At 43.6% G+C, this 16947-nt stretch overlaps 1 protein-coding gene across 3 annotated transcripts in view; it reads right to left on the bottom strand.

The window, feature by feature from the left end:
- The window catches only part of LOC106576214 (USP6 N-terminal-like protein), a 94055-nt gene that overhangs the window by 23813 nt on the left and 53295 nt on the right, over positions 1–16947 (bottom strand). For 2 of the 3 annotated variants that reach the window (XM_014153223.3, XM_014153221.3), the window contains 4 exons: positions 7118–7191; positions 4322–4404; positions 2645–2684; positions 2168–2248 (listed from right to left, as the gene is read on the bottom strand). In XM_014153223.3, the coding sequence (XP_014008698.1) occupies positions 2168–2248; positions 2645–2684; positions 4322–4404; positions 7118–7191 (278 nt within the window). Of the gene's footprint in view, positions 1–2167; positions 2249–2644; positions 2685–4321; positions 4405–7117; positions 7192–16395; positions 16764–16947 lie in introns of those variants that run through there. The other variant, XM_014153222.3, reaches the window with a different exon arrangement.

Raw genomic sequence — 16947 nt, 5'->3', positions numbered from 1 at the left:
TAATCGGTATTTTTGGCCACCGATTTGCCTGCATATTTAGTTAATATTGACTGCTAACATGAAATTGTGTCACATCTCTAGCGTTCATTGCACGCAGAGTCAGGGTATATGCAACAGTTTGGGCCGCCTGGCTCGTTGCGAACTAATTTGCCAGAATTTTACGTAACTATGACATAACATTGAAGGTTGTGCAATGTAACAGGAATATTTAGACTTAGGGATGCCACCAGTTAGATAAAATACGGAACGGTTCCGTATTTCACTGACAGGAAAAACGTTTTGTTTTCGAGATGATAGTTTCCGGATTCGACCATATTAATGACCTAAGGCTCGTATTTCTGTGTGTTTATTATATTATAATTAAGTCTATGATTTGATAGAGCAGTCTGACTGAGCGGTGGTAGGCAGCAGCAGGCTCGTAAGCATTCATTCAAAACAGCCCTTTCGTGCGTTTTGCCAGCAGCCCTTCGCAATGCATTGCGCTGTTTATGACTTCAAGCCTATCAACTCCCAAGATGAGGCTGGTGTAACCGATGTGAAATGGCTAGCTAGTTAGCCGGGTGCGCGCTAATAGCGTTTCAAACGTCACTCGCTCTGAGACTTGGAGTGGTTGTTCCCCTTGCTCTGCATGGGTAACGCTGCTTCGAGGGTGGCTGTTGTCAATATGTTCCTGGTTTGAGCCCAGGTAGGAGCGAGGAGAGGGACGGAAGCTATACTGTTACACTGGCAATACTAAAGTGCCTATAAGAACATCCAATAGTCAAAGGTATATGAAATACAAATCGTATAGAGAGAAATAGTCCTATAATTCCTATAATAACTACAACCTAAAACTTCTTATCTGCGAATATTGAAGACTCATGTTAAAAGGAACCACCAGCTTTCATATGTTTTCATGTTCTGAGCAAGGAAATAAAAAACGTTAGCTTTTTTACATGGCACATATTGCACTTTTACTTTCTTCTCCAACACTCTGTTTTTGCATTATTTAAACCAAATTGAACATGTTTCATTATTTATTTGAAGCTAAATTGATTTTATTGATGTATTATATTAAGTTAAAATAAGTGTTCATTCAGTATTGTTGTAATTGTCATTATTACAATATATATATATATATATATTAAAAAAATAATAATAATAATTAAAAAAAAATCGGTATCGTTGTTGAATTATCGGTATCGGCGTTGGAAAATCATAATCGGTCGACCTCTAGTGTGTGTGTGTGTGTGTGTGTGTGTGTGTATATGAGATCTAATGTCTCTTCAGTGTAGAGGTCTCTCCTGCTCGCTGCACTCCACAGTCCTCTATCTGTACCATCAATTGACTGTCACAACAACACCTGACCCAGGCTCTGCACTACAACAGATTTTAAGTAGATCTACAGATTACACCTGCCCTACAGACGCTAGAACCTGCCCTACAGACGCTAGAACCTGCCCTACAGATGCTAGAACCTGCCCTACAGACGCTAGAACCTGCCCTACAGACGCTAGAACCTGCCCTACAGACGCTAGAACCTGCCCTACAGACGCTAGAACCTGCCCTACATACGCTAGAACCTGCCCTACAGACGCTAGAACCTTAAGACTGCATTAGTATTCCATTGTTTTCAGCAGCACAGGAAACAAAGAGAGCCATCAACCGTAACCCGTTTAACCAGCCGAGAGAAACGAGCGGAGCACGGACTGACAGAATACGGATAACCCTAAAGGGGAGGTGGGGGGGAGAAACAACAAGTCCTTGGTGGTTGTTGCTTGTCATGCAATTCTTGAAACCAGAGAAAGAGAGAGAACAAGGCTAAAACATTCCCCTAGCCAAAGGTTCATTTAAAGACAAATCTCCAATTCTCGCTGGAACCACCTCAGCGTACAACTGAAGGACGTCAGAACTGAATGCCCGAGGGTCCAACACCTATCATAAAGAAGACCCCAAACTCAGGCACTAACAAAGACAGCCATTACAGAGACCGGACCCCTATAAATGCTCTTCAGGGAGAGACTCACTAATATTTGTTCACCAAAGAGAAGAAGAGATGCGAGGCACGAAGAGTGGAGGAGAAGAATGTGGAATGTAATATTTGACATCAGGAATGTGGGAATGAGATATTTTAAGAGAGACTGCAAGAAGGGGGAGAGATGGTGAGGGAGGAAGAGAGAGATCGTACCTTTTCACTGTTCTTATACTTGTCCCAGCTCTTCATCATCTTCAGCCATTTTGAGGTCCTTTCTACCTCTATGTGTTTTTGCTGAGGGGACACAGGAAGTGGCATGTTAACACTTCCTCATTACCAAAACTCTGGAGGAACTGTATATGCAGACAAATATGCAGTATCATACATTTTATGATGTAGCATGAGGCAATGGTTACAGTGAAATTAGAATGCAATCTAAACATCAGCTCAGAACATTATGAAACTCATTATAAGCTACAGTAGAAGACTACAAAATGTTAGGATTCTGAAAAGGAAAGAACTAATACATTTTCAGCAACCAGAGTTCTATTCATAGCAGTAATAGTAATCGTTATGTGTGTGAAAGATATTTTGTTCTTTCTCATCTGTGAAGGCCATTTTACAGCGGCATAGACATGTGGGATGGGAGACATGTAGTTAGCCCTGAGGGTCTGAAACATGGTCGCTCACCTTCTCTTCCACCGAGTCGTAGGACGGAAGGTCATTCTCACTGGAGAGGAGAAAACAAACAAGCTTTAGTATTACACAGCGTTGGTTTATATTTTAGACACATTCTTGCTTTGAAAATATGCAAGGTATCAATCATTGTTTGACCATGGGCTTAGCTAAGGCTTTGCTGGTCTGGGCCTTTCAGAACATTACACATTTGGTAGAGGGGTGGAATGTTAGTAGGCCGTCTCTCTGTCCAACTCATCTCCCTCATACGTGGTGAAGACGGACAAGATGGATCCTCAAGATGATATGTCTCAACGTGAATACGGGCCACTCAAAGATTCTTTCCAGAGGAAGTGGAGTCATTAAAGAAATAAATGCCGTAGCTGCCAGAGCTCGTTTAACCTTCCCTAACACTCATCAAAGGGAGGGAACATTACACGTCAGCAGCCAAGCAAACAGGAAATAACACATTAAAACATTCCTCCATTCTGGCTACTGTCCTGTCCCAGTTTCAATGCCTCTATGGCTATCCGTCAGCTACACTATGAAACGAACAGTTCTCTCTGTGCCACTCAGCCCACTGGCTTAGATCAGAAAAACGGGATTTCCCCATGGTGGGGGCCTGTTCCAATACTCTCAAAATGCATCCTTCCTTGTTTTAGTAACATTAACTAATCTGTCCATGACTGGGCAAGTGAAAGTAAGGTTTCCTCTCCATTGCTTTAACCAATCCAACATTGGTCAGACCTGTGATCAGGTCAGATCTGTGATGACTTCATGGAAGGGAACAGAGCCTGGGTCCCATCCTCCACTTCCTGTGTCTCTGTCCCGGGACTGCCCTGACCCCTGAACCTGGCCTTTAACTCATACAGGAAGCACAGGGAGTTTGCAGTCAGTTTGTCGGTGTCTGCCTGTAAATGGGGAATTCCCTTCTTTTCTCCCTCATTGTCGTCGTCACACCTAGTCAGTATGACATAGAAAGGGCTCTCCTTCATAGGCTATTTAATGGAGCTGGAGGCCTCATCTCTACTGTCTTAACCATGGGCCCCAGCTCTGTGTCCTAACCAGTCCACAGTCCTGGCATTAGGCCACAACCATAACCTTCAGCCAAGCCCCCATCTGCTCTCTTTCCATCCCTCTCTCTCCCAGACCGTAGCCTTCACCCAAGCCTCAACCTCTCCATCCTTCCCTCTCTCCGACTATAACCTCTCCATCTCTCTCCTATACCGTGACTGGCCCTGGGCCTGAGCTCCTACACTGATGCCTTGTGATTGTGGCTAACCCTGCAGCTTCCTGCCTGGACCAGCCCACATGTGCCAGCCTATATATAACTGTTATAACTGCCTAAGAACAGTGTTGTATAAGAGCCATGCAACCCCACTGCTGGCCATGCCAAAGCCACACAAACACACCAGGATATAGAGAGGGGCTTATACTCAACACTAAGCTGTATAGAGAGTCACTTTCTCCTACTTCAAGACAATGGTACTATTTTAAACTAGTGTTCTTTGAAGCTTTTACTGAAGTTAAATATCAGAACACAAACAAGGGGGAAGATTGTGGTGTGTGTGAATGATTCACATTTCAAAGTTTATTTGCCATGTGTAATGAATTGATCACCTAAGGGTGTGTGTGTGTGTGTGTGTGTGTGTGTGTGTGTGTGTGTGTGTGTGTGTGTGTGTGCGCTCTTACTGTACGAAGCCGAAGCGGTCAATTACTTTGTACAGGTGGAAGCTTGCATCCTCCCAGGGTTCCACAGTGGCGCCCTCTTTTCCCTGCAATCAAAGAGCCTTATGGGTAAAGCAATGAATAACAAGTAGTTTGAAATGCATTTGTGCTTAAAAAAAAAAAAACATCCTTGGGGAACATTTGTTTACTTTGAATGCAGCACAAATGAGAAAGAATACCAATGAGATACTTTGAATGTTAAGAAGTAAAGTAACTGAATGCCTATACAGAACAGAATGGCTACATACTTTGTAAACATCGACACTATTACAATAGAGACAGAACATGAACATCTGTTATTCACACTGAACAAAAATATAAAGCAACATGTAAAGTGTTGGTCCCATGTTTCATGAGCTGAAATAAATGTCTGGGATCATTTTCCATACGCACAGAATAAGCTTATTTCTCCCAAATTGTGTGCACAAATTTGTTTACATCCCTGTTTGCGGACATTTCTCCTTTGCCAAGATAATCCATCCACCTGACAGGTGTGGCATATCAAGAAGTTGATTAAACAGCATTATAATTACACAGGTGCACCTTGTGTTGGGGACAAAAAAAGGCCGCTAAAAATGTGCCGTTTTATCACACAACAAAATGCCACAGATGTCTCAAGTTGTGCAATTGGCATGCGGACTGCAAGAAATGTCCACTAGTGCTGTTGCCAGAGAATTTAATGTAAATGTTTCTACCATAAGCCGCCTCCAAAGTAGTTTGAGAATTTGGCAGTACGTCCATACGGACTAACAACCGCAGACCATGTTTATGGCATTGTGTGGAAGAGCGGTTTGCTGATGTCAACGTTGTGAACAGAGTGCTCTGGATCGATGTGTACGACAGCGTGTTCCAGTCACCATCTGTGACCAACAGATGCATATCTGTATTCCCAGTCATGTGAAATCCATAGATTAGGGCCTAATGGATTTATTTCAATAGACTGATTTCCTTAGATGAACTGTAACTCAGTAAAATCTTTGAAATTGTTGCATGTTGTGTTTATATTTTTGTTCAGTATATTTACCCTCAGACAGTCTGGAGCAGGGATGGGCAACTCCAGTCCTCCCTGCTCCCCTTCAGTGAGTGAGTGAGTGAGTGAGTGAGTGAGTGTGTGTGTGTGTGTGTGTGTGTGTGTGTGTGTGTGTGTGTGTGTGTGTGTGTACATGCTATGCTTGGCTGTGCTAGAGAGCCTAGCCCTGCTGCTAACAGGTGTGAAATGAAGAGTTAGGCAGACGCACCCTGACTCACAGCCTGACTCAAGGCAGAGGAGAGGCTGTTGAATTCAGACAATAGAAAGAAAGTCAACATTGAAAATGGGAGTGGAGAATGCATGAGAGCAAAGGGAAGATAATGAGAAAATGAAAATAAATTGTGAAGATGGAAGGATTGTATAGAGAAACAAATACAAAGGAAAGCAAGAGAGAACATCTGGGAGACTGAAATAGAGGGGCGGCAGGTAGCCTAGTGGTTAGAGCGTTGGGCCAGTAACCGAAAGGTTGCTAGATCTAATCCCCTGAGCTGACAAGGTAAACATCTGTCGTTCTGCCCCTGAACATGACAGTTAACCCACTGTTCCCCGGTAGGCCGTCATTGTAAATAAGAATTTGTTCTTAACTGACTTGCCTAGTTAAATAAATGTTAACATTTTTTTTTAAGTCAAAAGAGGTGATGAATAGAAAAAGAGAGCGAGCATTGGCTGAGGTCTGCAAGGCTAGACTGAAGACCAGCTGGATGTCTCCTTCCCGCACTCCCTCTGTTTACTGGAAATCCTGTCCTAACTTAACCCAGCTCCCCCACACAGCAGAAACAGGGTAACATGTATATAAATACATCAAAAAGACACATCTGGGATGAATAGATTGTTCTTACATCCAACCTCAGGCCGAACACACACAGAGCCTAGAAGAGATGTCAGTGGAGACACAGACTGTGTCTAAAGCCCATGTCATGTGGTATCTGCGTATAGACACAGGGACGCACGCACAAGACAGCTGTGTAAAATCAATGTCATAGCAGAATTGGAGCATGATTCTGTTCAGGGTTTCACTTTGTCAAGCTTTCCATGTCTCTGGTGTCTGACTGCCTCTGTCCCAGTTTGAGAGTGTATAGAATGTTTCTTCCGGTATTCTCCTGTAGTCAAAGGAAACAGGAGGGATAGGCCGTACGCCATCGTACCCTTGAATGAAACCCCATTGATAGAAAACGTTGAGGTCTGTAGTGAGAGCATGAACTCCATCTTTGTTTTGATAACAGTCTCCCTTCCAGGGTCGCCCCCCCCCCCCCCCCCCCGACACTGTCATTATGAAACTGAATTGGTTTTGATTGGACTCGTTCTGGCTCGCCAACGAGAGAAAATGGACTCCTCTTGTGATCAGGGTCAAACATCAAAACATAATTAAACTCTGTGTCAGAATGCCCGCCTCTCTCCTGCACTCCATCCCTCCCTCACTGCTCCTCTCTTAACAAGCGGGCTTGATTATACTGCCCGCTGGACTAAATTAAAAAGGCTAATTTATAAAACCAGGCACGACGGCTGGCTATAGTGATGATGCCACAGGCAATGGAAAGAGGTGCCACACACACACACACACTTTTCACCATCAGTCTGACAAATATGACAATTTTATGACAAGAAAACAAAGCACAAATCTCTGGAAACCTCCTCGAAATATTGTTATCCCAGCTTCTGTCTGGTACTGACCGACAAACATTCAATGCTGCAGGTGATTTACTGTCCTTCATTAGCGGAGGGGTTCTTACCTTGTCATATTTGGAGACGATCTCAGCCCTCTCCTTCTCAAGCCTCAGCACAGCATCCTGCTCTGTACCAGACGCTGCCAGAGAAAACCGAGGGGGGGATGAGAGAGAGGAAGGTAGAAGAAGAGGAAGATAGATGGAAGAAAAGGAGAGGAGAAGAGTTCAAATGTCAACCTTTGTATTGTGGTCCCAGTAGGCTCAGTGAAGGCCAATACAGACGAAGTGGTCGTGCTGTACCTTTTCACTACTATCAAACACTAAATGGTTCAGTTCTCTGGCCCCACACTGAGCCAGGGGTCAAAGGTTAAAGCCTGGCCTACACTGGGGGCCATGTCTGAGTCACACTGGTGTAACCAGCAGGACTCCCCAGGGGTGGAGTCTATCATACACAGCTAAGAGGATGTTTGAGAGCAGTAGTGTGTGTGTGTGTGTGTGTGTGTGTGTGTGTGTGTGTGTGTGTGTGTTTGTTTGAGAGCTGTTGAGTTGAGCCACTTTGAGTTGAGCCACTGAGTTGAGCCACTGAGTTGAGCCACACGCGGTGCGTGCGCACGTCAGCTATTATGCCCCAGACGGACGATTAGCGAGAAACTGTCACGCGTGACCAGGATGCTGAGGGCGCCGAACAAAGACGTGCGCACACACCTCCTTTACCACTCAACCAGGTGAGTTTCCTCCATTTACAATCCTTGGTATCCTCATCAGATGACTGTATGAGCTGACCGGTCGAATGTAAAGGTCCGACAAACAGTCACTCCACACACACACACTGCCACTTCCTGATTCAGCAGCCAATGGGAAGCTCAAAATACAGGAAAACACATTAACAAATCTGGAACAAAATATATATATATATATGTGTGTGTGTGTGTGTGTGTGTGTGTGTGTTCATGGTTTGAAGCGCTGTGGTAATAGTGGAAAAATAGTGGAAAACTAAAAGGTCTAGTTCAGATTTATGAAAGAGCCCCATTGGTTCTATGAGTTGACCAATAACAGGTAGTTCTTGTGATGGAATGCGGTCAGCCAGAATATACTGTGTATCTGAGGTTTTCTATTAGCAAAAGCCAGGTACTAAATCATCCTTCCTGATGTAAAAATATTCTGGTACACTTTGTTCCGGTCAAGTCCTGATGGAAAAAGACAGTGAATCTTTCCAGGCGACGGACCAATTGGCATTTCACCTGCTTTGATGTACCTGCACTGAGCTGCCAGCCAAATGCACATTAGAAAGACAAGTTGTGTGTGTGTGTGTGTGTGTGTGTGTGTGTGTGTGTGTGTGTGTGTGTGTGTGTGTGTGTGTGTGTGTGTGCGCCTCAGACACATTGGACTCACGTGGAGATTGAGAATAAACAGAGCACTGAACACATTTTCTGTAAATCTATTTTTACACAGCTTGAGGCAGCTTGCCGGCCATGTCAGTGTGAGAATAAATACATTGCTCCATGCACAGCACAAGACAGAACACAATACTGTGTTCTTAGTGAAAGAGGCTATTGTAGATACTCTGTGTGTGCTACTGTGTTTACTGAGCTGGTGTGAGACATGACGTAAATTCTCTCCATTCACCAGAATGGCAGAGCAGCAACCACCAATGAGGATACAGCTTTTCAACCCTCTCCACCAATGAGATCTGCTGCTTCGCCTCCACTTAAGTACAAGCGTCCCAAGAGAAGGGTAGTTTTACAGTTTTAAATCTTTTTTTTTTTCTCTTATCTTTCACTTTTTCAGTATGTATTCCCGACAGGAAGTATTCCACTTTGATTCTTCCCCAATTCCTCCCTTGGCTCGTCCGGAATTCCAATATGTCCGAACAAACGACGCTCTTATCGAGCCGGCCGGAATTTTTATGACAGGGTGGTGTGTAACTGTCTGTCACAGTGAAAGGCATGCCGCCATTTGCTGACAATGGCACACAGAGCGGGAGAAGGGACAGCAGGGGGACAACTGTCTGGAAAAACATAACATTTCCCCCCCCCACTGAATTTTTCCATGGTTCAGTGGAATGGAATTCTGGGTCTTGAGTCTTCCCATAGTAAAGCCCAGTGTTGGCAGCAGTAACACACTGAACCCCCCAGCGCCCATATTAGTATTCAACAGGGGCAGCGCTTAAGCTAAACGCAATTAGACTCTTTCGTGCTCGGGGAATGGCACTGGCATCCGTGACTCCGTGTTTGTAAGGGGTTGGAGGCTCGTTCAGAATTATTGTGTTTGTTGTGTTGCTTGGACTGCTGCGACTCCTCGTGCCTACAGAATACTCCTGGACAAGCCCCTTCCTTCAGGCTACTGGGCTGCTTGAGGAAAACATACATCCCTGAACCTTTGCACTTCCAGCGAGTCACCCCATCCTCCTCCCCATTCCTCACTCTTTTACTCACCCTGTCCACTCCTACTCCTCTTTTCCCTGGTTAGACCCCCTACATCCCTGACCTTTCACCCTTCCCTCATCCACCTCTGCCAGTCTCAACCGCTTCCTCTTCACATGGCAGTGCCCTGTGGCGACGGCTGCGTAGAACGGCAGGTCATTTCCCTCTCCCGCTGCGATTAAAATGTCCCGGTCGGTCTAGTGCTTTGCCTGAGCGGAAATTACCCGGTTCTCCGCTTTCCCCTTCACTCCTGCTCTCTACCACCCGTCAAACAGCTGTCCCTATCTTTCTCTCCATCCATCCATCCATCACAGAGGTCATAAGAGTATTAGAAAAGAAAGCTGTCATTTTCCCTGCTGAAAGGTATTAATCATACATTAGGCTTCTGAAAAACACTGGAAAACGTCACTGAAAGAACAAAGGAGAGAACTGGTCTCGCTCACTCACAGGTTAGGGACAACATGTTGTCAATCTGTATATAACCTGTCTGTCCATGATGATTCAACTGTAGATTAAGTCTATAAAAGAAGGATCATGCATTCATCCAATCAGACTCAGAGCCCGTCTTCTGGACAACAGCATCATCAAAAACAACAGACTTTAAAATAACATCCCTCTCAGTTAACATAATAACACTGTGTCTTCCTGTGTCGTCTATCTGTAAAGTATCTGTCTGTATTCATCACAACTCCTGTTAAAGAATGAGTCTGGATGACTGTAAAGAACCGTATGACAATAGACAATATATAATATTCTGCTCCTCTCTTTTAGAGTCTAGTAGTTTCTAGTCCAAGACTTGTCTTTATAACAAGTAGTGTTCTTTTGCTCTCTGCTCCTCTCTCCCTCCAAGTTAACACTCGTTGCCGTTTCTTATCTCAAAGGTACTGAAGCTGCATGGTTCTAATGGGAAGCCTGGTTGGAGGAGAAGTCATTTCCTGTCCTTTGTCCTTGAACTCAGTGCCTCACACTTCACTTTGTTCATCCGCCTCTCAGCCTGCCTGTGTTCAGCCAATCAACACGTCCCAAGGCCAGACCTGGAGACGACCAGGCTGAGAGTGCTGCCTCTATTCACCTTACCGCATTACATATTGGGAAAAAAGGATCTATAAAGGCAATCACGAAGTGCACCAAGGCCATGTCAAATCATGCCTTGAAATTAATAGAATGAAAAAGTGAACAAAAAGATGAATGCCTACTGAGTAAGGACTGAAAGTGAAATAAAACTTTGCCGTTTGCGGTACGCCAAAGTTCTAAATGGAGCCTGTGTGTGTGCTGTCGCACCATTGTGTGTCCAAATATACAAACACATACACTAGCCCGATGTCACCCAATTGTCAGGGTAACAGCAAAAAAAAAAAAAACTGTAGGCTAACCACACGTGGCATAACACTGGGCATGCTATTAGCATTGCTTCAAAACTATATTCATTTGCCCAAACTAGATGTAAAACACAAACATGTGTCTACCTATACCCAACCACATCACACATACAGTTGAAGTCGGAAGTTTACATACACTTAGGTTGGAGTCATTAAAACTAGTTTTTCAACCACTCCACAAATTTATTGTTAACAAACTATAGTTTTGGCAAGTCGGTTAAGACATCTACTTTGTTTACAGACAGATTATTTCACTTATAATTCACTGTATCACAATTCCAATGGGTCAAAAGTTGACAGACACTAAGTTGACTGTAGAGGTCGACCGATTAATCGGAACGGCCGATTAATTAGGGCCGATTTCAAGTTCTCATAACAATCGGAAATCTGTATTTATTTATTTGTATTTATTTTTTACCTTTATTTAACTAGGCAAGTCAGTTAAGAACACATTCTTATTTTCAATGACGGACTAGGAACGGTGGGTTAACTGCCTTGTTCAGGGGCAGAACGACAGATTTTTACCTTGTCAGCACGGGGATTCAATCTTGCAACCTTACGGTTAACTAGTCCAACGCTCTAACCACCTGCTTTACATTGCACTTCACGAGGAGCCTGCCTGTTACGCGAATGCATTAAGAAGCCAAGGTAAGTTGCTAGCTAGCATTAAACTTATCTTATAAAAAACAATCAATCAATCATAATCACTAGTTAACTACACATGGTTGATGATACTACTAGTTTATCTTGCCTGTCCTGCGTTGCATATAATCGCTAAGGTACACGTTGCTCCAACCATAAACATCCACGCCTTTCTTAAAATCAATACACAGAAGTATATATTTTTAAACCTGTATATTTAGCTAAAAGAAATCCAGGTTAGCAGGCAATATTAACCAGGTGAAATTGTGTCATTTTGCATTCATTGCACGCAGAGTCAGGGTATATGCAACAGTTTGGGCCGCCTGGCTCGTTGCGAACTAATTTGCCAGAATTTTACGTAATTATGACATAACATTGAAGGTTGTACAATATAACAGGAATATTTGAACTTAGGGATGCCACCCGTTAGATAAAATACGGAACGGTTCCGTATTTCACTGACAGGAAAAACGTTTTGTTTTCGAGATGATAGTTTCCGGATTCGACCATATTAATGACCTAAGGCTCGTATTTCTGTGTATTATGTTATAATTAAGTCTATGATTTGATATAGCAGTCTGACTGAGCGGTGGTAGGCAGCAGCAGGCTCGTAAGCGTTCATTCAAACCGCACTTTCGTGCGTTTTGCCAGCAGCCCTTCGCAATGCATTGCGCTGTTTATGACTTTAAGCCTGTCAACTCCCAAGATTAGGCTGGTGTAACCGATGTGAAATGGCTAGCTAGTTAGCCGGGTGCGCGCTAATAGCGTTTCAAACGTCACTCGCTCTGAGACTTGGAGTAGTTGCTCCCCTTGCTCTGCATGGGTAACGCTGCTTCGAGGGTGGCCGTTGTCGATGTGTTCCTGGTTCGAGCCCAGGTAGGAGCGAGGAGAGGGACGGAAGCTATACTGTTACACTGGCAATACTAAAGTGCCTATAAGAACATCCAATAGTCAAAGGTATATGAAATACAAATCGTATAGAGAGAAATAGTCCTATAATTCCTGCAACCTAAAACTTCTTACCTGGGAATATTGAAGACTCATGTTAAAAGGAACCACCAGCTTTCATATGTTCTCATGTTCTGAGCAAGGAACTTAAACGTTAGCTTTTTTACATGGCACATATTGCACTTTTACTTTCTTCTCCAACACTTTGTTTTTGCATTATTTAAACCAAATTGAACATGTTTCATTATTTATTTGAGGCTAAATTGATTTTATTGATGTATTATATTAAGTTAAAATAAGTGTTCATTCAGTATTGTTGTAATTGTCATTATTGCAAATAAATAAATAAATAAATAAATAAATAAATAAATAAATAAATATCGGCAGATTAATCGGTATCGAAAAATCATAATCGGACGACCTCTAGTTGACTCTGCCTTTAAACAGCTTGGAAAATTCCAGAACAGAACATAATTTGAGTCAATTGGAGGTGTACCTGTGGATGTATTTCAAGGCCAACCTTCAAACTTAGTGCCTCTTTGCGTGACATCATGGGAAAATCTAAAGAAATCAGCCAAGACCTCAGAAAAAAAATTGTAGACCACAGGTCTAGGTTCATCCTTGAGAGCAATTTCCAAACGCCTGAAGGTACCACATTCATCTGTACAAACAATAGTACGCAAGTATAAACACCATGGGACCATGCAGCCGCCATACTGCTCCGGAAGGAGACACGTTCTGTCTCTGAGAGATGAATGTACTTGTGCGAAAAGTGCAAATCAATCCCAGAACAACAGCAAAGAACCTTGTGAAGATGCTGGAGGAAACAGGTACAAAAGTATCTATATCCACAGTAAAACGAGTCCTATATCGACATAACCTGAAAGGTCGCTCAGCAAGGAAGAAGCCACTGCTCCAAAACCACCACAAATAAAGCCAGACTACGGTTTGCAACTGGACATGGGGACAAAGATCATCATTTTTGGAGAAATGTCCTCTGGTCTGATGAAACAAAAATAGAACTGTTTGGCCATAATGACCATTGTTATATTTTGAGGAAAAAGGAGGAGGCTTGCAAGCCGAAGAATACCATCCCAACCGTGAAGCACGGGGATCGCAGCATCATGGTGTGGGGGTGTTTTGCTGCAGTAGGGACTGGTACACTTCACAAAATAGATGTCATCATGAGGGAGGAAAATTGTGTGGATATATTGAAGCAACATCTGAAGACATCAGTCAGGAAATTAAAGCTTGGTCGCAAATGGGTCTTCCAAATGGATAATGCCCACAAGCATACTTCCAAAGTTGTGGCAAAATGGCTTAAAGACAACAAAATCAAGGTATTGGAGTGGCCATCACAAAGCCCTGACCTCAATCCCACAGAACATTTGTGGGCAGAACTGAAAAAGCGTGCGTGAGCAAGGAGGCCTACAAACCTGACTCAGTTACACCAGCTCTGTCAGGAGGAATGGGCCAAAATTCTCCCAACATATTGTGGGAAGCTCGTGGAAGGCTACCCGAAATGTTTGACCTAAAACAGGGAATTTTTACTAGGATTAAATGTCAGGAATTGTGAAAAACGGAGTTTAAATGCATTTGGCTAAGGTGTATGTAAACCTCCGACTTCAACTGTAGTTGACCTCAACAGTAGGGTTGCACAATTTGTGGAATATTCAGAGGTGGAAATTTTCCATGGGAATTAACGGGAATATATGCAAATTAATATTAAATCCATTTAAGTGTAGATTATTTTTGCATTGGATATATTTACCATATATGGAGACAGAATATTTTTTTTTACCTTATCATAAGTAGACATAATTGCAAATTATTAAATCCTTCCAATAGAAAAAAAAAACTGTTAAGAATTGAACTTTATTTAAATGAGTTGACTCTTCACATGGGATGATTTCACTGAAAAACAAAAAGGGAATATTGAATGATCCCCAATGATCCATCGCCTCTCCCAAAAACGTTATCATACATCTGTAAAATGGTGGTCTAGAAACTAAAGCTTTGGTTGTCTTCCTCTCAGGCTTCCATGTCCTCCCTGGATCTCCTCAATGTCCACCTCTTGGACATCAGACTGAGGCCTCACCTTCACTGTCACTTTCCAACCTTGTTGAGGATGGCTCGTTGTCAGGCTCAAAAAGCCTCAAATTTTCCCAGATGGTCACCAATTTTTCAACCCTTGAATTGGTCAACCTTTTGTGTGCTTTGGTGTGTGTGTTCCCAAACATGGACCAGTTGCGCTCTGAGGCGGCTGATGTTGGTGGGAGTTGGAGGATGATGGAGGCAACTGGGGAAAGAGCTTCAAATCCACAAAGTATTTTCCATCAGGTGGCTGATGAGATATGTTGGCACGACTGCCATATTGCATCTCCATCCCAAAGCCCTTGCTTGGAAGTGTACTTCACCAGACTGCCAAGAACCTTGCCCTCATCCAGGCCAAGGTGGCGAGACACGGTAGTGATGACACCATGCGCCTTGTTGATCTCTGCACCAGACAGGATGCTCTTGCCAGCATACTTGGGGTCCAACATGTACGCTGTGGCGTGTATGTGCTTCAGGCAGAAGTCTTCACGCTTTTTGATGTATTTCAGAACTGCAGTTTCCTCTGCTTGGAGTAACAGTGAAGTGGGCAGGGCAGTACGGAATTCTTCTCTTACATCAGACAGGATGGCACTGTCTCCCTCAATCCGTGCAATGGCTACTGCTATAGGCTTCAGGAGTTTCAGGCTGCTTACCACTCTCTACCAAAATACATCATCCAGGAGGATCCTCTTGATTGGGCTGTCCATTTCGGCAGACTGTGATATGGCCATTTCTTGGAGAGACTCCTTCCCCTCCAGGAGACTGTCAAACATGATGACAACACCACCCCAATGGGTGTTGCTGGGCAGCTTCAATGTGGCGCTCTTATTCTTCTCACTTTGCTTGGTGAGGTAGATTGCCGCTATAACTTGATGGCCCTTCACATACCTAACCACTTCCTTGGCTCTCTTGTAGAGTGTATCTATTGTTTTCAGTGCCATGATGTCCTTGAGGAGCAGATTCAATGCATGAGCAGCACAGCCAATGGGTGTGATGACTGCCTTCAGCTCATCTGCAATGTAGAGACTGGTGTGTCTGTTGTCCCTTGTGTCTGTGCTCTTGTAGAATACTGGTTGAGGGGGTGGAGATGATGTAGTTAATTATTCCTTGCCCATGAACGTTCGACCACACATCAGAGATGACTGCAATACAGTCTGCTTTCTCTATGATTTGCTTGACCTTCACTTGAACTCTGTTGAACGCTGCATCCAGCAAATGAGTAGATAAAGCATGTCTGGTTGGAGGGGTGTATGCTGGGCGAAGAACATTCAGAAATCTCTTCCAATACACATTGCCTGTGAGCATCAAAAGTGAACCAGTTGCATACACAGCTCGAGCAAGACATTAATCAGCATCTCTGACTACGTTCCTCCATTGAGTCAAAAAAACTTCTGATTCCAGGAGGACCATGCTATCAATAAGGTGTCTGATTCCTAATTTTCACCTCGAATAGAAGTAGAGGGACTTTCGTCAGAGGTTGCTTGTTGTGAGCGCTGAGGGAACTTTATGCACTTGGCCAGATGATTCTGCATCTTCGTTGCATTCTTCACATATGATTTGGCACAGTATTTGCAAATGTACACCATGAAGACATGTCTACCCACAGAGTCGTTTACCCTCAATCTACGCTGACAGGTTATAAATACCATGTGCACTTTCATGTCTCCAAGTAACTGAATCTCAATTGTAAACTGTGCAACACCATTAGAACTGTATCATTTAAGTTCCATTTTTCAACAAAATTCAATCTGACAGAAGCAATAGCTTGAACACCAGTAGTTTGTCCTAGTGAGGTGGCAAAAACCAAAGCAGTATTTTTTTGCCTGAAGTCAGTAACCTCAGTGACATCATGTCTTACCTCTCTTCACACTCTCGGTTGGATCCTCCAGTCTACTGAGAGATTTAGTCCGCATTAGTGACAGCCCGGGCTAGACAAACAACCCATCCCAGAACCACCGACTCTGCCACGGCAACTACTTCGCACCACAACAGTCCACGTACCAATGAGAGGAACCAGAGAGACAGACAAATGGTGGCTTGTATTGATACACTCTTCTGAGCAGCAGACGGGAGATCAGAGTGGCTGAGATTGAGGGCCTCTGTCAAAATGCAGCTGTTTGTTTACTTTACAAAGAGATTAAGAGAACGAGAGAGGGAACAAGAGAGAAAGAGAATGAGAGAGAGAGAACAAGGGACACTGACTTCAGCATCAAGTCACTGCTATCCCACTCATGACATTCCACACCCAAACACAAACACACAACAGCCCCTATTCAATACATCAGAGAAGAGAGGGAGGGAGAGAAGGAGCAAATAAGAGAGGGAGGGAAAGAAGGACAGGGAGAGAGAGAGATGAGAAAGACAGTGGGAGGGAGATCAGAAATCAAGGGACAGCCGAGCGTTTTTGAGA

The sequence above is a fragment of the Salmo salar genome, chromosome 17, assembly GCF_965601325.2.
Source record: "Salmo salar chromosome 17, fSalSal1, whole genome shotgun sequence".
In the NCBI taxonomy this organism is placed as follows: domain Eukaryota; kingdom Metazoa; phylum Chordata; class Actinopteri; order Salmoniformes; family Salmonidae; genus Salmo; species Salmo salar.
The sequence above is the reverse complement of the archived record's forward strand: the minus strand, read 5'-3'. Positions and strand labels throughout refer to the sequence as shown.